Source organism: Pistacia vera, unplaced genomic scaffold, assembly GCF_008641045.1.
Source record: "Pistacia vera cultivar Batoury unplaced genomic scaffold, PisVer_v2 Contig299, whole genome shotgun sequence".
In the NCBI taxonomy this organism is placed as follows: Eukaryota; Viridiplantae; Streptophyta; class Magnoliopsida; order Sapindales; family Anacardiaceae; genus Pistacia; species Pistacia vera.
The window spans coordinates 94805-118066 of NW_022196111.1; the positions used below are offsets into that span (position 1 = coordinate 94805).

Consider the following 23262-nt stretch of genomic DNA (forward strand, 5'->3'; position numbering starts at 1 on the left):
ATGATTAGTTTTTCGTGTCTTCACTGGGGCCCACTTACTCTCAATGCTCAATATAAGCCCCACCCTCGCTCAATGAAACAATTTCATAAAAAGCCTTAATCCCAAACAAAATCATTCAATTCTTCAAACCAAAAACGTCCAAGATCAGCTCTATACTTTATTTCTTCCTCATCCCTATCCAAATATCATCAAGAATAGAAAGCATGCAATTCCCCATTGATTTGAGGTTTCTTCCCTTACCACTACTAAATATTTTCATCTTCTTTCTATTAAGGAAACCTCAAGTTGAAAATATTCTTCAATACCCATTTTTATTTATTTTGTCACTAATTCTTGCTCTTCTCTTATTGCTAGCTTTCCTCTTCACACCCATCACACTTCCTCTTAGTATGAGACGTCCCATCTTCTTGCGTCCTGGAAAATTTTCTCTTCTTCTAGCTCTGTCAACCCTCGCGTCATTCATTTTACCACCCACTCATTTCTTAGTAGCCTATTTGTTTCTCATTATCATATCTCCATGTTATGCATTACTATGGAGTCTAATTAAACTTTTCTTCAACTATCTTCTTCACGCTCTACAATCACTTCCTACCATCTTCATTAATTGGGTCAACCAAAACCAAGAAAACCCAGAACCAACTCTTGTTCCAATTGAAGAGATTGAAGAACTTGAAGTAAGAGGTAACCTAATGGAACATGATCTAGAGCAGATTGAGATTATAGGTAGCTAGTGTCTCTGTAGAGAGAATGTGATAGTGGTTACGTTGTCATGCTGCTATATTGATAATCTAATTCTAGACTTTTCAATAAGTATACATGTGGTACAAAGGTTGAAACTACCGGTTCTTTTGGGTTGCTGTTGTCGTTAAGTTATTAGTTAGTTAATTTGATTTTGTACTTGTATTATATGTTTCTTTTACTATATTAATATATATAATAAAGGAATTGTTTTACCGATTGGATCAATTTACGGTTACTGGAAGCTATGTTTGCCGTTGGATTTTTATATATTGGATCTTGGTTAAAAACAATAAAAATTATATTCACCGTTAGATTTCTCGTATTCAAATTAAAAGAAAATCGGGAAAAAATAATAATAATAAAAATGCATTATTTTAATAATATAATAAGAAAAAAAGTATAAATAAAGTATACTTTTTCGTCAAGACGAAAGGTCGCACTCTCTTTCCCGATCCCAAACCAGAAAGCCAGTAGAACTTAGCAAAAGAACAAATAGCCACAATCTGTTTCAGCTTGCTCTCTCTCTCTCTCTCTCTCTCTCTTTCTGTGATGGTGATACCCGTTTACTCTTTCTGGTTTTATTTTAGTGGTGATGTTGTTGCCTTTTTGATCTGGCTGCTCTGACTGGTTTCATTTGGCTGCGATTCCAAACTTGGAGTGTTAGTTCTCTTTTCTCCCTTTTTCTTCTACAGTAGTTTTTTTTTTTTTTGGTTCAAGATTTGGGTCATCGTAGTTGCGGAAATTGTGAATTAAATTGAAAAGATGCCTGGCAAAAACAACCCTTGTTTGTTTTATAAAATATTCTCAAAGAGTGATGAATTTTGACTGTGTTTTGTGAGGGGATAGTTTATGGACGATTCAAATTCTCCCTCTTAAGCTTTCCTCTCTAGTTACACCCTTCTCTATTTATAGGCTTTCTAACTGTAAGTATCTCTTTGATCTATATTTGAGGGATTATGTTAGTTTGATTCAAGTTTTGAGACTAAAATATAGGTTTTTGGTATTGATTTGAAGCTCTTAATTTAGGTTCTCGTTCGTTATTTATATTTTGGGAAATTGGAAGATAAAGAAGCTAAAAGTGTACCATACTATTTACAAACCATTAATCTCCGAGCTTTACTCGAGTAATAATTTTTGAAGCTTGTTTATTCAATAATTCTTTTTGGGGCTTGATTATTGCATTTTTAATAATCTGTCATTTTACCCTATAATTTGTTTTTACGAAATCAGAAATGATAAAACAAAAGGCTTTTGTTTTGCCACCAAAACTCGGAAATTCGACATCAAATTTCTCTAGAAGTTCTCCGAGAATCAATATGCATGGTAATATACAATTCCAGTTGGGCATATGTGTTTATTCACCAGTTCCTGACTTTGTATTGGTCTTTGTGGATTAGGAGAATTTACTTTGCTGGCCTCAATGTTATTTTATCATGGACCAAGGAAGAGTCACAACACCTAGTATTGTGGGATTCTCGGTGTCTTGAAAATTCAAATCAAGGTTAACTGAAGAAGGCTTATAAAGGAACTGCTATAATGAGTCATCCTACAAATGTGAAGATCCTGATAAGAAAGGTTCTTGCAGTCGTATCTTTTTGTTGAATGTTATGCTATAGGCTATGTGTCACTTATTCTATCCGTAAAAACTTCTGGATTTGGTAGTATCATGGTGTTTCAGTTATGCCATGTTTTGGAATGAAGATATGCTGTTGAGTTTGTTTTTTCATTTCCAGAAAGCTCTGAGATTGAACTTCGAATGCTTAAACACTTGACTTTAAATGCACCTAATTAATCAGGTTTCCATTGTGCTATAGTTTTGAATGGCTATGTTTTCTCATGATGGTTGGATCTTAATTTTTAGAATGCTTGAGATTGATCAATTTGTTAATACCAAAGGTCAGATTCATAAATCATATTCTTTACATCCTAAAAAATTTTATCTGCTCTTTTTCCAGGATATATTTTTCTAGAATTTAAGAACTTTTTTGTTTCTACAATATTATGCCCATATAGAACTTTTTTCTAGAAAATGCTCAGGTCGATCTAACAATTTTGGTAATTCCTTTGTGTTAAATATCAATCCTTAATACAAAATACTTGGTCAAGCATTGGCAAAAATTCAGTTCACACCCTTTTCTATGTCCAATTTAAATGTGATCAGTGCTGCATTGTCAACTGGAAATGAATGGATATTTAAGCACTCTGGTGAGTGGTTTCAGGTTTGAATGTTCTCTCCATCAATAGGGGGATTCAAGTAATCAACTTGAGGATGTTGTTCAACATACAGAGCTTTTTACTGACTTCTACTCTGAGTGCCTAGCAGATAGACAGGGAAGAGAATATCTGCAACAAGTAACTCTCGTATCTTCCTGGATCTTATACCCTTCTCCTGAGTGTTGACTTGAAAATTTTGTTTCACAAAAAGGGCCTTTTACTGAAAATGTTTTTTTTTCAATAAATAATTTGTTTGGTGAGCAAAACTTATTGTGCATATCAAATTATAATATGTGGGTGGTCGTAGACATGGGATGAATGTCTACGCTAAATCTTGCATTGCTCCTCTATAACTCTTATTAGGTTTCTTTTTTTTAATTTTTTAATTTTTTTTAATTATGAATCAGTTCTAGGAATAGACTCATACTTATGTGGTTCTTAGCGGTTATTAATTTATGATTAATGTGGTGAAGTTGCATGTAGAAAAAGAAAGGAAGAGCTAGGATCTTTCCTAATCCTTTTAAAATGTTTCACTCATTGGTATATACAAACCAAAACTAAAAATCTCAATGCTGTATGGTAAAACTCAATTAAAGAATGTCTTCAAATTTTAGTTTTGTTTGTATGAATTTCTAATTGAGTTTACTTGTTGTTTTATGCAGGACCCTATTGGAGCTGAGTCCTGAAGAAAAAGAAGCAACACTACTGGCTGAGAAACATGCATTGTATAACGAAGTCATTCCCCTCCAACCCAATGCCATTGTCTTCCCCTAAAAACAATCTGCTTCTCACCCGAAATCAAGGTGATTGTCCATCCCCCTAGGTAACTTTTAATGTTAATGTGCAGTTTTTTTTTTATTTTATTTTTACTGCAGTTTGGTCAAGTTAATTGTTTAGTTAGTTTGATTGACTTGAGTTAAAACCTGTGATGTGGGAGAAACCACTTGTTGGCTTAGCTTTGGGCCTTAAGAAAATATGTAAGGCTGTGTGTTTTCCTTTGTAAGTAGACGAAAAGGGAAAAAGAAAAAAGGGCTGTAGAAAAAAGTGCAGAAATGGAAAATCAAAGAGACCAGCGAATAAAGCTAGAACTTGTCCACAAATCTTCTTCTTTTAATTTCTCAAATTGTTCCTCTGTGTTCAGTTTTTAGACAACTGTTCAGATTGTTTTCTTCAGGTCTTGAGCTCCACTGCACTCTCTTTTCCTGGAAATTGTTTGTGCATTTGTGTTGTGAAGTTGCTGAACAAATCAGCCAATAGTAACTCTGCATCTTGGTTCTACAGCCCTAATTACTCTTTGCGAAGATATAAATTCCAGTGTGAATGAAGTGGATGGAATTTTCAGTATATACATATGATATGTTTACTTTATGCTTATTTTTTTCTCTTCTTTCTTTTTGTCTCTCTGTTTTTTAATTTTGTCTTTCTTTTCTTCACTAGGGCCCAATTAATCTAAATGTTGGGATAGTTGATTTCTAATAATCATATTTGGGGTCAATTAATATGACGATCAGAAAATCCAACGGTGCAAGATTTTTGAATAAATCTGTATTACTTGATCCACGTGTTCTTAAAAACTGTGATAACCACGTTTAATGGTGGTCAGCTTCTTTGGAAGGTGGGTTCTACTTCTCTGGCTGGGGAGTGTGGAGGTTAATGCCTTCGATGGAAATAGGAAGGTAATTTCCTTCTTATTCCTCTAACCTTATTGGCCCTTTCATTGATCGCGTAAGCCCTGTGGGATTCCTCTAACCTTATTGGCTCTTGAAGATGTTCAAACTTCAAACTGGCAGATATTTCCCACTTCGTTAAGTTACTTAAACTATAAGCAAATATAACTACTTCATTTCAATAAAGAATGAATTTTCTGCCTACGGTAATTCATTCACCAGTTCCTGACTTTGTATTGGTCTTTGTGGATTAGGGGAAATTATTTTGCTGGCCTCAATGTTATTCTATCATGGACCAAGGAAGAGTCAACACCTAGCATTGTGGTATTCTCGGTGTCTTGAAAATTCAAATCAAGGTTAACTGAAGAAGGCTTATAAAGGAACTGCTATAATGAGTCATCCAACAAATTTGAAGATCCTGATTTTTGTTGAATATTATGCTATAGCCTATCCGTCACTTATTCTATCATGTAAAAGCTTCTGGATTTCAATAAAGTGGAAGACTTTACGAAGGCATACATGATGGGAAGTCTATCATTAATCAAGCTTAATCGAATTTTACTTTGATAAACTTCCCTTAATGGAGTATTTGCTCTTCGACTTTGAACACAGCCAGCTATATAAGCAAATTAAATAATGTTGAGGAATTAGTTTTCATGCGTGGTTTTTTCTTCAATATTTGTCTGGGGACTGGGGAGTGGGTTGCACTTATCTGGCTGGGGAGTGTGAAAGTGAATACCTTCGATGGAAATTGGAAGGTAATTTCTTTTGTTGAATGAGGAAATTACCTTCCTATTTCCATTTACAGAACTAAAACTTATATATATAAGGCAACCGAAATTTCGAGCTGAGGGCTTAGTCGATCAATCTTTTTGTCTTTGCAGTTACAGCCATTTACAACCATGCATTTCTCCTTTGATTTGAGATTTTTTTTCCCACCCCTGCAAAAAAATTTCATCTTCTTTCTATTAATGATACCGCAACATAAAAACATTATTCGATATCCATTTTTATTTATCTTGTTATTGATTCTTGCTCTTCTTTTATTACTATCTTTGTTTTTCACACCCATCACACTCCCTCTTAGTATGATTCGTCCAATCTTCTTGCGTCCTGAAAAATTTTCTCTTCTCCTAGTTTTGTCCATCCTAGCATCGTTCGTTTTACCACTATCACATTTCTTTGTAGCCTATTGGTTTCTCATTATCACATCTCCATGCCATGCACTACTATGGAGTCTAATTAAACGTTTCTTCAATTGGCTTCTTTACACTTTACCATCATCACTTCTTACCATCTTCATCACTTGGGTGAACTAAAACCAAAAGAACCCAGAACCAGCTCTTGCTACAGTTGAAGAGATTGAAGGGTTTGAAGTAGGAGGTAATCTAATAAAGCATAATCTAGAGCAAATTGAGATTATAGGTAGTTAGTGTCTTTGTGGAGACAGGGTGATGGTGGTTACTTTGTCATGTTGCTATATTGAAAATCTAATTCTAAACTTTTCGATTAGTATAAATGTGGTACAAAGGTTGAAACTGCAACTTATTTTAAGTTGTCATTATTTGTCCATTAGTTTATTTACTACTTGTATTTCCTCCGTCTTTTACTACATTAATTAATATAATAAAGGAATTGTTTTTATATAAGTTAATAAATTTTTTTCAAAAAAAAGGCCATAAATATATAATTGCTAGCATTTAATTCAATTTCAATAGACACAATTTCCAGGCATCACGAAACACCACCGGTTAATAACATACAGGACAGTAGCAGAGAAGAACAAACTATCATAAGATGTCGTCAAGCTACCTTACTGTAGCGGTCTATTAATTTCTTTATTTGTTACATTTTCGCGCCAAATGAACAAATCAAAGTGAAGAGCAAACGAAAGAAGAATAAAGCACTGAATATTTATATAAAATTAAAAATTAAAACGAAGACGTTTCGGATTGGAACCTTGAAAGCTACTGTAGCAAATATCGTAGCCAGGAATTGGCGGCGCCATGTAGTGATCGATGGAGACAATTCAACACTGAAAACTTTGGACTCCGGCTGCGAATCCGCCATCGGTTTTCGCTTTACTTACAATGATACATACATGAATTAGATCTGTGAAGAGAAATGTTCTTTAACGAATTGCTTTGAATTCTTTGGCGCCAGATTTTAGGCTTTTATAGCAGAACCTTCGAAGAACAGAAGATTTCAGTAACTTCTTCTGTACTCAGCTTATTTGACATACCAAACCTGACTTCGATATTTTTCAACTTTGCCATTCACATAGCAGCCCAAGCCTCAAGGCATATGGTCCAGCCATTGTTATTTTTTTTTCTTTGTAACGGGCTGTTCTGGCAATTTCATACACTTCAATTAATCTTCAGGTTCCTTTATATTCAAGGCATCTTAGTCCAATCATTGTTAATTTGTTCAGCTAGCTTACCTCTCATCTCAACTAATATTTGAGGTCTTTTGAACATCCTACAAGTCAAAGGATCGGATAAGTCCCACATTCAGAGTCCTTTGAACCCATATAGTTTAAAATACTAAATAAGTCACATATGAGAAAATTATAATGTGTAAATGGTCTCAAGATCAAACCTAAAATCAAAGAAGGAAAGAAACCTTCTTGACCGCTAGATCAAGGCCTTGGGTTGCCATGTTAATTTACTATACAAACATGCTTTTATAATTGGTAGAATGACCATTTTCACCCCCATCATGAAGTTGTCTCATTCAACCCTTTACAATTTGCTTATGTTACTGCTTGATTCATAAATTACAATAATCCGAAAGCATAGCTAGAGATTGAAACTCTAGATGAAACACTGGTGGAATTCCTTAGCAGTAAGGCCACCTTCACTAGTAGGATGGAGCAAAGTGTACGTCTTTTGACAGGCCAACGCGGTTCTTGAGATTTTGGTCAAGGTTTCTTTCTATAATTTAATTTATAACTACCCTAAATTACCATCTCCAATGAGTATGCACAGAATGGTGTGGAAAGCAGAAACAAGTACAATCAGAATGCAATTAAAGGCATCCCCGTAAAAATTATTATGTTAAGAAAGAAAAAAATTAAGGGTGAAGGAGTATTTGCTCTTGACTTTGAATACAGTCAGTTATAAAACAAATTAACAATGTCGAAGAATTAGGCTGAAAATGTTATTATAAAGATAAATAGATTATTTTAAAGATTATGAAAATGTTTAAGAAATATGTTTAGTTAAATTAAATATATTGAGTATTGTTTTCATATTTTTGAAACTAACCATTGAGGAATGATGTTAAGGAATATTGATAAAATATTATTTTTGAATAATTTATAGGATGTCAGAGACGGCTAATACTAAGAGGAAGCGTGGGGTGTGTTAGTGAAAGTCAAGACAGAACGTTATCACCTTTCATCACTAGTACAAAGTTATTATATTATAAAACATTATAAAACTTATAAAGTTTTTATAATAATACTTATATAATATTTAAAACTTATAAAAAACTTTATAAACTCATCACTAGTACAAAGTTATTATATTATAAAAAACATTAAAACTTATAAAGTTTTTATAATTTATAAAGTTTTTTATAAAGTTTTAATATTATATAAGTATATATTATAAAAACTTTATAAGTTTTATAAAGTTTTAAATTATATAAGTATATATTATAAAAACTTATAAAAATTTTTATAAAGTTTTAAAATATTATATAAGTATTATATATAAAAACTTTATAAGTTTTATAAAGTTTTAAAAAAGTTTTTTACTATAATACTTTATAATAGTGATCACTAGTGGGGAATGATTAGTTTTTCGTGTCTTCACTGGGCCCACTTACTCTCAATGCATTATAAGCCCCCACCCTCGCTCAATGAAACAATTTCATAAAAGCCTTAATCCCAAACAAAATCATCAATTCTTCAAACAAAACGTCCAAGATCAGCTCTATACTTTATTTCTTCCTCATCCCTATCCAAATATCATCAAGAATAGAAAGCATGCAATTCCCCATTGATTTGAGGTTTCTTCCCTTACCACTACTAAATATTTTCATCTTCTTTCTATTAAGAAACCTCAAGTTGAAAATATTCTTCAATACCCATTTTTATTTATTTTGTCACTAATTCTTGCTCTTTCTCTATTGCTAGCTTTCCTCTTCACACCCATCACACTTCCTTTGTATGAGACGTCCCATCTTCTTGCGTCCTGGAAAATTTTCTCTTCTTCTAGCTCTGTCAACCCTCGCGTCATTCATTTTACCACCCACTCATTTCTTAGTAGCCTATTTGTTTCTCATTATATCTCCATGTTATGCTTACTATGGAGTCTATATTAACTTTTCTTCAACTATCTTCTTCACGCTCTACAATCACTTCCACCATCTTCATTAATGGGTCACCAAAACAAGAAAACCCAGAACCAACCTCTGTTCCAATTGAAAGATTGAAGAACTGAAGTAAGAGTAACCTAATGGCATGATCTAGAGCAGATTGAGATTATAGGTAGCTAGTGTCTCTGTAAGAGAATGTGATAGTGGTTACGTTGTCATGCTGCTATATTGATAATCTAATTCTAGACTTTTCAATAAGTATACATGTGGTACAAAGGTTGAAACTACCGGTTCTTTTGGGTTGCTGTTGTCGTTAAGTATTAGTTAGTTAATTGATTTGTACTTTGTATTATATTTTTTCTTTTACTATATTAATAATATAATAAAGGAATTGTTAACCGATTGGATCAATTTACGGTTACTGGAAGCTATGTTTGCCGTTGGATTTTTATATATTGGATTCTGGTTAAAACAATAAAAATTATATCACCGTAGATTTCTCGTATTCAAATTAAAAGAAAATCGGAAAAAAATAATAATAAAAATGCTTATTTTAATAATATAATAAGAAAAAAATATAAAAATAAGTATACTTTTTCGTCAGACGAAATCGCACTCTCTTTCCCATCCCAAACCAGAAAGCCAGTAGAACTTAGCAAAGAGCAATATCCACAATCTTTTTCAGCTTGCTCTCTCTCTCTCTCTCTCTCTCTCTTCTGTGATGGTGATACCCGTTTACTCTTTCTGGTTATTTTGTAGTGTGTGTTGTTGTCTTTTTGATCTGGCTGCTCTGACTGGTTTCATTTGGCTGCGCGATTCCAAACTTGGAGGTGTAGTTCTCTTTTCTCCCTTTTTCTTCTACAGTAGTTTTTTTTTTTTTGGTTCAAGATTTGGGTCATCGTAGTTGCGGAAATTGTGAATTAAATTGAAAAGATGCCTGGCAAAAACAACCCTTGTTGTTTTATAAAATATTCTCAAAGAGGTGAATTTTCACTTTGTTTGTGAGGGGAGAGTTTATGGACGATTCAAATTCTCCTCCTTACTTTCCTCTCTAGTCACTCTCTTCTCTATTTATAGGCTTTCAACGTAAGTATCTCTTTGATCCATATTTGAGGATTATGTTAGTTTGATTCAAGTTTTGAGACTAAAATATAGGTTTTTGGTATTGATTTGAATCTCTTAATGTAGGTTCTCGTTCGTTATTATATTTTGGGAAATTGAAGATAAAAAAGCTAAAAGTGTACCAAACTATTACAAACCATTAATCTCCGAGCTTTACTCGAGTCATAATTTTTGAAGCTTGTTTATTCAATAATTCTTTTGGGCTTGATTATTGCATTTTTAATAATCTTGATTTCCCTTATAATTTGTTTTACGAAATCAGAAATGATAAAACAAAAGCTTTTGTTTTGCCACCAAAACTCGAAATTCACATCAAATTTCTCTAGAATTTCTACGAGGATCAATATGTATGTAATATACAATTCCACTTGGGCATATGTGTATTCACCAGTTCCTACTTTGTATTGGTCTTTGTGGATTAGGAGAGTTTACTTTGCTCGCCTCAATGTTATTTTATCTGGACCAAGGAAGAGTCACAACACCTATTATGTGGGATTCTCGGTGTCTTGAAAATTCAAATCAAGGTTACACTGAAGAAGGCTTATAAAGAACTGCTATAATGAGTCATCCTACAAATGTGAAGATCCTGATTTTTGAATATATGCTATAGGCTATGCGTCACTTATTCTATCCATAAAAGCTTCTGGATTTGGTAGTATCATTGTGTATTAATGCATTGTTTTTATTTAAATCACTGCAGTCATCTACTCTGAATGCTTAAACTAGTTGATTTGAGCAGTCTAGATTGCCGATATGGCACCGTGTTTCAATTATGCCATGGTTTGGAATGAATATATGCTGTTGAGGTTGTTTTTCATTTTCCAGAAAGCTCTGAGATTGACTTCGAATGCTTAAACACTTACTTTAAATGCACCTAATTAATTGAGTTTCCATTGTATTATAGTTTTGAATGGATATGGTTTCTCATGATGGTTGGATCTTAATTTTTAGAATGCTTGAGATTGATCAATTGTTAATACCAAAGGTCAATTCATAAATCATATTCTTTACATCCTAAAAATTTTATCTGCTCTTTCCAGGATATATTTTTCTAGAATAAGAACTTTTTTGTTTCTACAATATTATGCCCTATGAACTTTTTTCTAAATGCTCAGGTCGATCTAACAATTTTGGTATCCTTGTTAAATATCAATCCTTAATACAAAATACTGTTCAAGCATTGGCAAAAATTCAGTTCACACCCTTTTCTTATGTCCATTAAATGTGATCGGTGCTGCATTGTCAACTGGAAATGAATGGATATTTAAGCACTCTGGTGAGTGGTTTCAGGTTGAATGTTCTCTCCATCAATAGGGATTCAAGTAATCAACTTGGATGTTGTTCACATACAGAGCTTTTTACTGACTTCTACTCTGAGTGCCTAGAGATAGACAGGGAAGAGAATACTCGCAACAAGTACTCTCGTATCTTCCTGGATCTTATCCCTTCTCCTGAGTGTTGACTTGAAAATTTTGTTCAACAAAAAGGCCTTTTACTGAAAATGTTTTTTTTTCAATAAATAATTTGTTTGGTGAGCAAAACTTATTGTGCATATCAAATTATAATATGTGGGTGGTCGTAGACATGGGATGAATGTCTACGCTAAATCTGGCATTGCTCCTCTATAACTCTATTAGGTTTCTTTTTTTAATTTTTAATTTTTTTTAATTATGAATCAGTTCTAGGAATAGACTCTACTTATTGGTTCTTAGCGGTTATTAATTTATGATTAATGTGGTGAAGTTGCATGTAGAAAAAGAAAGGAAGAGCTAGGATCTTTCCTAATCCTTTTAAAATGTTTCACTCATTGGTATATACAACCAAACACAAATAAAAATCTCAATGCTGTTGGTAAAACTCAATTAAACAATGTCTTCAATTTTAGTTTTGTTTGTATGAATTTCTAATGAGTTTACTTGTTGTTTTAGCAGGACCCTATTGGAGCTCAGTCCTGAAGAAAAAAAGCAACACTACTGGCTGAGAAACATGCATTGTTAACGAAGTCTTCCCCTCCAACCAATGCCATTGTCTTCCCCTAAAACAATCTGCTTCTCACCCGAATCAAGGTGATTGTCCATCCCCCTAGGTAACTTTTAGACTTCATAAAAAAATCCAGAGTCATTGAAGTATTTAACATATGAACAACAGGGACAAAATTTTTATGTAAAAAACAAGAAGTCTAATTAAATAATAGGAATTAAATGAAAAATACTCGATCAATATTAATCATAATTCATTAGACATCACCATGAAAATTTAACTCTCAATATTGTAAAAAATATGAAGAATAAATAAAAAAACTCCACCAAAAACATTTCACATGAAAGGTATTTACCAGAAACTGAAGAAGAAAGGGAATATGAGATTCATGGGGCTGCAAACTCTTATCAAGAACTGCACCTGCCTGAAAAACAATTGAGTTACTATGATAAGAGGAAATAATTTGTTTATAAATCTCTCAAAATGAAAATATAAGTGTATCCAAACACAGGAAACAATTTCATGATTAACTACGGTCAATTAGCTCAACCGAAAATCCACAATCAATTCATCCAAGGGCCACAACTCTAAGCAAATCTACTCCTGTATTTTTTAAAAACACTCAATATGCCCATCATCTAGAGACCACAATAAGCAACTAAGCAGCAATTTTCTAATTCATAATAAAGACCCTCTGCAATATAGATCACTTCAATGTCAACATGTGAAACATAGGAAGCTATGACAGGGAAGTATACCATACAGTTTAAATCATGAATAAAAATGAAATAATACAGCAGAGAGAAGAAAAAAAAAGAACCATGCCAATAAAAGAGTTTAAGTTAAAAAACAACCAGAAAAAGAAAATAAAAAAAGAGAAAAGAAAAATGCAGTAAACAACTAAAAGTGAGCAGACTGTTCAAGAATTATACCAGAAGGAGATTAGCAGCACGAGAGACATCATGTGGATAATAGCTTGAAGTTTGTCAAGGTGTTCAACAACATAACCCTACAATATCATCAACGAAAAAACAACTCCAGCACAATGCAATACTTATTTCCTTTTTTTACCATGCACCCCGCCCCACCCTTCCCTGTGCACACTGAAAAACTAGGATACAGGTATATCTTGACAAATAGCTCTTCTGATGAATGGTAACCATAAAATCTCTTAGCTCGTATAAGGCTGCAACCATGAACATGCTGACGATTTGAACCAGAATTACCCTTTGGCTGAGAATTCAAAGCAACTATATTCACAACCCATATATGCAATAAGCCACACAAACTAATTACTAGGGAAGAGATATACGTACCTTCAAGGCTTTCTCCAATCCAAGAGATATAGCATTCGTAAATGCATCACCTACAAAAATCAACAAAGAAAAAATTGTGTTTCAAGCATCATCTTTCCAACTGAAATTTGAATTCAAAAGCACAACACAAAGTAAAGCCCAAATCCAAGTCCATGTTTTACCTTCTTGGTCTGATTGAAGAGGTATATCAGCACATGGGACATATAAATAGGGTAAAGCCTACAAAAAGAAAAAAAAATCAATAAAATTATTCATGGAAACTATAAAACGCAAACATAGTGCAAATCTGTCGCACTCATGAAGTTTGAAAATGCCACAATTGAGAACAAAATGAAATTTCAAAGTAAATGCTAAGCGTAGTAACTAACAACATCAATTTACATAAAAAGATCAATAAAATTACTCTATGAACATGCAAGCATGTCTTCTGGCCGGCTGGTGTTGATCCATAAATCCTTATAACCGGCACTTCGTCCACCTTCCCGCCTTCATAATTCAAAAAAATATTAACAGTATTAAATTTAATAGTAGGACCAATTATATATTGAGTATATACCCTAAATTTGTTTATCATAAAAAGACCGGCCATAATATATTAATGCTAGCAATTTTAATCTAACTTTCAAGCGACAAAATTCCAGGCATCACGATAACACCACCGTGTAATAACATACAGGACAGTAGCAGAGAAAGAAGCAAATAATCATAAGATGTCGTTCAAGCACCCTACTGTAGCGGTATTAATTTCTTTATTTGTTACCTTTTCGCGCCCAAAGAACAAATCCAAGTGGGAAGATCAAACGAAGAAGAAATAACAGCACTGAAATTTATATAAAAATTAAACGAAGACGTTTCGGATTGGGAACCTGAAAGCTACTGTAGCAAATATCGTAGCCAGGAGATCGGCGGCGCCACTGTAGTGACTCGATGGATGACGATTCGACACTGAAAACTTTGGAGTCCGGCGCATGCGAATCCGCCATCGTTTTCACCTACTTACACATGATACATACATGAATTGAGTGCTGTGAAGAAGAAATGTTCTTTTACGAATTGCTTTGAATCTTTGGCCCAGATTTAGGGCTTATAGGCAGAACCGTTCCGAAGAACAGAGTTTCAGTAACTTCTTCTGTACTCAGCTTGATTTGACATACCAAACCTGACTTCGATATATTTCAACTTTGCCATTACACATTGCAGGCCCAAGCCTCAAGGCATATGGTCCAGCCATTGTTAATTTTTTTTATTGTAAGGGCTGTGGGGCTTCGATTAATCTTCAGGTCCCCTTAATATTCAAGGCATCTTGGTTCAATCATGTTAATTTGTTCGAGCTAGTTTACGTACATCGAAATAATTTTTAGAGTCCTTGAACACCTCCAAGTATAAAGGTTCGGATAAGTCCCATATTCAGGGTCCCTCAAAACCTTACAAGTTCAAGGACCGAATAAAATCACAATGTGAGAAATTTAATGTAGTAAGTGATCTCAAGTCTAAACTAAGAACGTCGTAGAAGGGAGCAAACCTTCTTGATCGCCGAGATCAACTTGGGGTTGCACTTTGTTAATGTATTATAACACAAGATCTTTACAATTGGCTGAATGACACTTTTCACCCCACTCAGGAAGTTGTCTCATTCAACCCTTTACAATTGCTATGTTACTGCTTGATTCATAAATACAATAATCCGAAGACATAGCTAGAGTTGAAGCTCTGGATTGAAACACCGTTGGGATTATCCTTCAGTAAGGCACCTTCACTAGTAGGATGGAGCAAGTGTATGGCTTTTGGCAGGGCCAACGCGGTTCTGAGATTTTGGATGGTTTCTTTGCTAAAATTTATAACTACCCTAAATTACCATCATCCCATGAGTATGCATAGAATGATGTGGAGGCAGAAACAAGTAGAATCAGAATGCAATATAAGGCATCCCCGTAAAAAGTATTATGCTAAAAAAGAAAAGATTTAAGCTGGAAGGAGTATTTGCTTTTTGACTTTGAACACAGCCATCTATATAAACAAATTAACAATGTCGATGAATTAGGTTGAAAAGTTAATTAATAGAAAGATAATAGATTACTCTTGAAGATTCTAGAAATGTTTAGGAAAGTGTTTAGTTAAATTAGAATCATTGGTGGATAGTTATATTATATATTTGGTTGGAATGATATATGTGTAAGTATGTTATAATTATTAAATTGCTTTATTTTTAAAATGATAAAAATATTATTATTATTTTTTAATAATTTCTAAATAAGACGGTTAAACTAAGAGGAAGTGTGATGGGTGTTAATCGAAGTCAAGAAAAAAAAAAAAATGAACGAAGCCAAGATAAAAAAAAAAAAATGAACAAAGCCAAGGATGTCGCATTACCGGAAGTGTGATGGGTGTTAATCAAAGCCAAGAAAAAAAAAAAAAAAAAAAATGACATGAAATGAGGCAGCTTTTGTGTTCTCGTCCTTTTTGTGCACAAAAAAGGACAGAGAATTCCTTTTTTTTTGTGCATCTGGCATTTTGTGTTCTTTTCCTTCATGCTGCTCTCCTACTACCTGGTTACCAATTTCTTCTTTTTCGTTTTTTTGACCGTTCCATGTACTCCCCCCAATGGGACCCGAACTGATTAGTTTTTCTATATAAACCCCCCTTCCAAGAAAAAAAAAAAAAATGAATGACATGTCATCATTCATTTGACGAATGAATCCAAGAAAAAAAAAAATGAATGACATGAAGTCAGCTTTTTGTGTTCTCGTCCTTTTTGTGCACAAAAAGGACGAGAATTCATTTTTTTTTTTTTTTGTGCATCTTGGCTTTTTGTGTTCTTTTCCTTTTTGTGCATCTTACTACTGGTCCAAATTTTTTTTTTTTTTTTTTTTTTGACTTCCATTGACTCCAATGGGGAATGATTAGTTTTTCTATATAAACCCCCCTTCGCTCAATGAAACAATTTCATAAAAAAAGCCTTAATCCCAAACAGAAGCATTCAATTCTTCATACTTGATTTCTTCCTCATCTCTATCCAAATATCATCAGCAATAGAAAGCATGCAATTCTCCATTGATTTAAGGTTTCTTCCCTTACCGCTACTAAATATTTTCATCTTCTTTCTATTAAGGAAACCCCAAACTGAAAACATTTTTCAATATCCACTTCTATTTATCTTCTCACTTATTCTTGCTCTTTTCTTATTGCTAGTTTTCCTCTTCACACCCATCACACTTCCTCTTAGTATGAGCCGTCCCATCTTCTTACGTCCTGGAAAATTTTCTCTTCTTCTAGCTCTGTCAACCCTAGCGTCATTCATTTTACCACCCTTTCATTTCTTAGTAGCATATTTGTTTCTCATTATCATATCTCCATGTTATGCATTATTATGGAGTCTGATTAAACTTTTCTTCAACTATCTTCTTCACAGTCTACGATCACTTCCTACCCTCTTCATTAATTGGGTCAACCAAAACCAAGAAAACTCAGAATCAGCTCTTGTTCCAATTGAAGAGATTGAAGGACTTGAAGTAAGAGGTAACTTAATGGAGCATGATCTGGAGCAAATTGAGATTATAGGTAGTTAGTGTCTCTATAGAGACAAGGTGATAGTGGTTACATTGTCATGCTGCTATATTGAAAATCTAATTCTAGACTTTAAAATTGTTATTTTGAGTTGCTGTTGTTGTTTTAGTAATTAGTAAGTTACGATAATTAGTTATCTGTTAGTTAATTTGATTTTGTACTGACCACTAGGTCCACTACTTGTATTTTATGTTTCTTTTACTATATTAATATATATAATAAAGGAATTGTTTTTACCGATTGGATCAAATTTACGGCTGCTGGAAGCTATGCTTGCCGTTGGATTTTGATATATTAGATCTTGGTTAAAAACAATAAAAATTATATTCACCGTTGGATTGCTCATATCCAAATTAAAAGAAAATCTAGAAAAAAACAAAATAATAATAAAAATGCACTATTTTAATAATATAATAAGAAAAAAAAGAATAAATAAAATATACTTTTTCGTGAAGACGAAAGGTCGCACTGTCTTTCCCAATCCCAAACCAGAAAGCAAGTAAAACTTGGTAAAAGAAGAAATTCCCACAATCTGTTTCAGCTTGCTCTCTCTCTCTCTCTCTCTCTCTGATGGCGATACCCGTTTACTCTTTCTGGTTTTATTTTAGTGGTGGTGTTGTTGCCTTTTCGATCTGGCTGCTCTAACTGGTTTCATTTGGCCGCGTTTCCAAACTTGGAGTGTTAGTTCTCTTTTCTCCCTTTTTCTTCTACAGTAGTTTTTTTTTTTGGGTTCAAGATTTGGGTGATCGTAGTTGCGGAAATTGTGAATTAAATTGAAAAGATGCCTGGCAAAAACAACCCTTGTTTGTTTTATAAAATATTCTCAAAGAGGGATGAATTTTCACTGTGCTTTGTGAGGGGAGAGTTTATGGACGATTCAAATTCTCCCTCTTAAGCTTTCCTCTCTAGTTACACCCTTCTCTATTTATAGGCATTCTAACTATAAGTATCTCTTTGATATATATATGAGGGATTATGTTAATTTGATTCGGGTTTTGAGACTTAAAATATAGGTTTTTGTGTTGATTTGAAGCTCTTAATTTAGGTTCTCGTTCGTTATTTATATTTTGGGAAATTGGAAGATAAAGAAGCTAAAAGTGTACCAAACTATTTACAAACCATTAATTTCCGAGCTTTACACGAGTCATTAATTTTTGAAGCTTGTTTATTCAATATTTCTTTTTGGGGCTTGATTAATGATTATTGCATTTTTAATATGCTCTTTTGCGCTAAATAATCTGTGATTTTACCTTATAATTTGTTTTTACGAAATCAGAAATGATAAAACAAAAAGCTTTTGTTTTGCCACCAAAACTCGGAAATTCAACATCAAATTTCTCTAGAAGTTCTCCGAGGATCAATATGTATGGTAATATACAGTTCCACATAGGCATATGTGTTTATTCACCAGTTCCTGACTCTGTATTGATCTTTGTGGATTAGGAGAATTTATTTTGAGCTCCACTGTTCAGATTGTTTTCTCCAGGTCTTGAGCTCCACTGCACTCTCTTTTCCTGGAAATTGTTTGTGTATTTGTGTTGTGAAGTTGCTGAACAAATCAGCCAATAGTAACTCTGCATCTTGGTTCTACAGCCCTAATTACTCTTTTTGAAGATATAAATTCTGGTGTGAATGAAGTGGATGGAATTTTCAGTGTATACATATGATATGTTTACTTTATGCTTAAAATTCTGTTTTGTTCATTGTGGGCGCAGGTTGTATTTGCATCTGTATAGGCAATATATATAGATAATATAATTTTTCTTTTGATGGTATATCAGTTTCCTTGAACCAAGTCATTTCATCTTCATTTCAAGTTGCAGCTACTTGAATTATTTATATTGATGGCAATTTTCTGTTTCTGAATGCAAACCCTTCTGTTTTGGTTACTCTGTAGTAATCTTGCTGTAAGGGTTAGACAGAAATAATAATAACCTTTGATTGGATAATCAATAAGACTATATAAATTTTGGGGATTGGGATTCTATGGAGTACTTTGTTTAGATTATGATGTGCTATGGAATGGAATTATAATGATATGGTCATGCATTTGATATAATATGAAGATCCTTTTGGCTGTATAATATGCTTATTAATGGTAAATCAGTAAATCACAATGCAAAATTGTTGTAGACTGCAGACATATATTGTTATTGAAGTTGTATCCTTTGGATGAATGACATAAGTGTTGTGTCTAAATCTAAAAGAAATTCTACCCTGGACTATAATGTGGAAGCACGGTTCCATTTTAAGCTTTAAAAGAGATTATGCGTTTGACTGTAATGCCAGAAACGAGGATCCCATCTTACTATCGTATTGCATGCAGCTATTTCATACAAAATATTCATGTTGTGTCATATATCACAACTTGTTCCAAGCTGCCGTCGTTGTGGTAGAGGTTAATTTTAGGTGGTTTTGAGTCTGGTAGGTTTGGTTGATGATGGAGATCAAAATTGTGGTAGGAGAGCTAGTAATAGCAGAACGGAAATGCCAGGAAGGGTCTGCAGCTGAGCAGTGGTTGTTTTGAGGAACATTCTGTCAGGATTTGAGTCAAGTTCATCATATTCAGGAGTTCCCATTTTAGGCATGAATCTGCGGCATATAGTTGGGCGGTTAGGAAGGAAACCTGCATAAGGGTACTGTCCAAAGTTGACAGCAGCATGGAGAGCTGAAGCTATCCATATGATTATGGTGCATGTTTCTATCAGCTCTTCGCGTTTCTGCATTTTAGGCCACCAAGGCTCATCTTTTTTGTCGCCGTGACCCTCTTCTCGTAGTTCCTTCCACCAGGATTGCAGTTCAGAGTCATTTTGCATCATTTCACATAAATCTTTCCCATTTTTGGATATCCCATTGTAGTAGTCCACTTTGAGAAGTTAATTTACATAATTTATAACTACCCTAAATTACCGTCATCCAATGAGTATGCACAGAATGATGTGGAAAGCATAAAGAAGAATCAGAATGCAATTAAAGGCATCCCCGTAAAAAGTATTATGTTAAAAAAGAAAAAAAAAATTAAGCTGGGAGGAGTATTTTCTCTTTGACTTTTGAACACAGCTAGCTATATAAACAAATTAACAGTGTTGAGGAATTAGGTTGAGAATATTATATTGATGTAAAGATAAATAGTTTACTTTGAAGATTATTGTAAATGTTTAAGAAAATGTATTTAATTAGGTTGTAATACATTGATTGATATGATATATTCATATACGTGGTTGAGAGGATATATGTGTAGGTATGTTATAATGATTATTAAATTACTTTTGTTTTTAAATATTGATAAAATTTTATTTTATTATTATTTTTTGAATAATTTCTTGATTCATCCTAAGAGTATGTTTCATGGGGGATAAGCTACACCATTGAGGAATGATGTTATAATGATTATTAAATTACCTTTGTTTTTAAATATTGATAAAATATTATTTTATTATTATTTTTTGAATAATTTCTCGAGTCATCTTAAGCCTAAGGTTTGTGAAAGAAGATGTTTGTGGGCGAAGTTGGTAATGGTGTTTTTATTTTATTCACTGGGGCCCACTTAGCTCAATGTGAGCCCACCCTCGGTCAATCAAAAAATTTCATAAAAAGCCTTAATCCCAAACAAAAGCATTCAATTCTTCAAACCAAAAACGTCCAAGATCAGCTCCATACTTGATTTCTTCCTCTTCTCTATCCAAATATCATCAGCAATAGAAACCATGCAATCCTCCATTGATTTGAGATTTCTTCTCTTACCGCTACTAAATATTTTCATCTTCTTTCTATTAAGGAAACCCCAAGCTAAAAACATTTTTCAATACCCATTTCTATTTATCCTCTCACTTATTCTTGCTCTTCTCTTATTGCTAGCTTTCCTTTTCACACCCATCACACTTCCTCTTAGTATGAGTCGTCCCATCTTCTTGCGTCCTGGAAAATTTTCTCTTCTTTTAGCTCTGTCAACCCTTGCATCATTCATTTTATCACCCTCTCATTTTTTAGTAGCCTATTTGTTTCTCATTATTATATCTCCATGTTATGCATTATTATGGAGTTTGATTAAACTTTTCTTTAATTGCCTTCTTCACACTCTACGATCACTTCCTACCATCTTCATCAATTGGGTCAATCAAAATCAAGAAAACCTAGAACCAACTCTTGCTCCAATTGAAGAGATTGAAGGACTTGAAGTAGGAGATAACCTAATGGAGCATGATCTGGAGCAAATTGAGATTATAGGTAGTTAGAGTCTCTATAGAGACAAGGTGATAGTGGTTACATTGTCATGCTGCTATATTGAAAATCTAATTCTAGACTTGAAAATTGTTATTTTGAGTTGCTGTTGTTGTTTTAGTAGTTAGTAAGTTATGATAATTAGTTATCTGTTAGTTAATTTGATTTTGTACTGACCACTAGGTCCACTACCTGTATTTTATGTTTCTTTTACTATATTAATATATATAATAAAGGAATTGTTTTTACCGATTGGATCAAATTTACGGTTGCTGGAAGCTATGTTTGCCGTTGGATTTTGATATATTAAATCTTGATTAAAAACAAAAAAAAAAAATTATATTCACTGTTGGATTGCTCGTATTCAGATTAAAAGAAAATCTAGAAAAAAAAAATAATAATAAAAATGCACTATTTTAATAATATAATAAGAAAAAAAAGTATAAATAAAATATACTTTTGACTTTTTCGTGAAGACGAAAGGTCGCACTGTCTTTCCCAATCCCAAACCAGAAAGCAAGTAAAACTTGGTAAAAGAAGAAATTCCCACAATCTGTTTCAGCTTGCTCTCTCTCTCTCTCTCTCTCTCTGATGGCGATACCCGTTTACTCTTTCTGGTTTTATTTTAGTGGTGGTGTTGTTGCCTTTTCGATCTGGCTGCTCTGACTGGTTTCATTTGGCCGCGATTCCAAACTTGGAGTGTTAGTTCTCTTTTCTCCCGTTTTCGTCTACAGTAGTTTTTTTTTTTGGTTCAAGATTTGGGTCATCATAGTTGCGGAAATTGTGAATTAATTGAAAAGATGCCTGGGAAAAACAACCCTTGTTTGTTTTATAAAATATTCTCAAAGAGTGATGAATTTTGACTGTGTTTTGTGAGGGGATAGTTTATGGACGATTCAAATTCTCCCTCTTAAGCTTTCCTCTCTAGTTACACCCTTCTCTATTTATAGGCTTTCTAACTGTAAGTATCTCTTTGATCTATATTTGAGGGATTATGTTAGTTTGATTCAAGTTTTGAGACTAAAATATAGGTTTTTGGTATTGATTTGAAGCTCTTAATTTAGGTTCTCGTTCGTTATTTATATTTTGGGAAATTGGAAGATAAAGAAGCTAAAAGTGTACCATACTATTTACAAACCATTAATCTCCGAGCTTTACTCGAGTAATAATTTTTGAAGCTTGTTTATTCAATAATTCTTTTTGGGGCTTGATTATTGCATTTTTAATAATCTGTCATTTTACCCTATAATTTGTTTTTACGAAATCAGAAATGATAAAACAAAAGGCTTTTGTTTTGCCACCAAAACTCGGAAATTCGACATCAAATTTCTCTAGAAGTTCTCCGAGAATCAATATGCATGGTAATATACAATTCCAGTTGGGCATATGTGTTTATTCACCAGTTCCTGACTTTGTATTGGTCTTTGTGGATTAGGAGAATTTACTTTGCTGGCCTCAATGTTATTTTATCATGGACCAAGGAAGAGTCACAACACCTAGTATTGTGGGATTCTCGGTGTCTTGAAAATTCAAATCAAGGTTAACTGAAGAAGGCTTATAAAGGAACTGCTATAATGAGTCATCCTACAAATGTGAAGATCCTGATAAGAAAGGTTCTTGCAGTCGTATCTTTTTGTTGAATGTTATGCTATAGGCTATGTGTCACTTATTCTATCCGTAAAAACTTCTGGATTTGGTAGTATCATGGTGTTTCAGTTATGCCATGTTTTGGAATGAAGATATGCTGTTGAGTTTTTTTTTTCATTTCCAGAAAGCTCTGAGACTGAACTTCGAATGCTTAAACACTTGACTTTAAATGCACCTAATTAATCAAGTTTCTATTGTGCTATAGTTTTGAATAGCTATGTTTTCTCATGATGGTTGGATCTTAATTTTTAGAATGCTTGAGATTGATCAATTTGTTAATACCAAAGGTCAGATTCATAAATCATATTCTTTCCATCCTAAAAAATTTTATCTGCTCTTTTTCCAGGATATATTTTTCTAGAATTTAAGAACTTTTTTTGTTTCTACAATATTATGCCCATATAGAATTCTCATCTTGGTGTATAATAACATTGTCAGATTCCATAGAAAATGCTCAGGTCGATCTA

At 33.3% G+C, this 23262-nt stretch overlaps 1 protein-coding gene and 2 long non-coding RNA genes across 3 annotated transcripts; 1 reads left to right on the forward strand and 2 right to left on the reverse strand.

The window, feature by feature from the left end:
* Nucleotides 1–12408: 12408 nt before the first annotated feature.
* LOC116135359 lies at nucleotides 12409–13226 on the reverse strand. The gene is made up of 3 exons (XR_004128876.1): nucleotides 13168–13226; nucleotides 12980–13022; nucleotides 12409–12471 (listed from the first exon to the last, which is right to left on the reverse strand). It is a non-coding gene; the product is annotated as an uncharacterized LOC116135359 (long non-coding RNA).
* A 6148-nt stretch (nucleotides 13227–19374) lies between these two features.
* LOC116135363 (linoleate 9S-lipoxygenase 1-like) lies at nucleotides 19375–19746 on the reverse strand. Its single transcript, XM_031421060.1, has one exon. It carries the CDS (start codon nucleotides 19744–19746, stop codon nucleotides 19375–19377), a length of 372 nt encoding a protein of 123 aa, XP_031276920.1.
* A 1883-nt stretch (nucleotides 19747–21629) lies between these two features.
* Nucleotides 21630–22744, forward strand: LOC116135356. Its single transcript, XR_004128873.1, has 3 exons — nucleotides 21630–21849; nucleotides 22417–22509; nucleotides 22584–22744. It is a non-coding gene; the product is annotated as an uncharacterized LOC116135356 (long non-coding RNA).
* Nucleotides 22745–23262: the final 518 nt, after the last annotated feature.

Coding starts and splice junctions, on each gene's coding strand:
- LOC116135363 (XM_031421060.1), bottom strand. CDS start 19,746: ATGATGCAAAATGACTCTGAACTGCAATCCTGGTGGAAGGAACTACGA.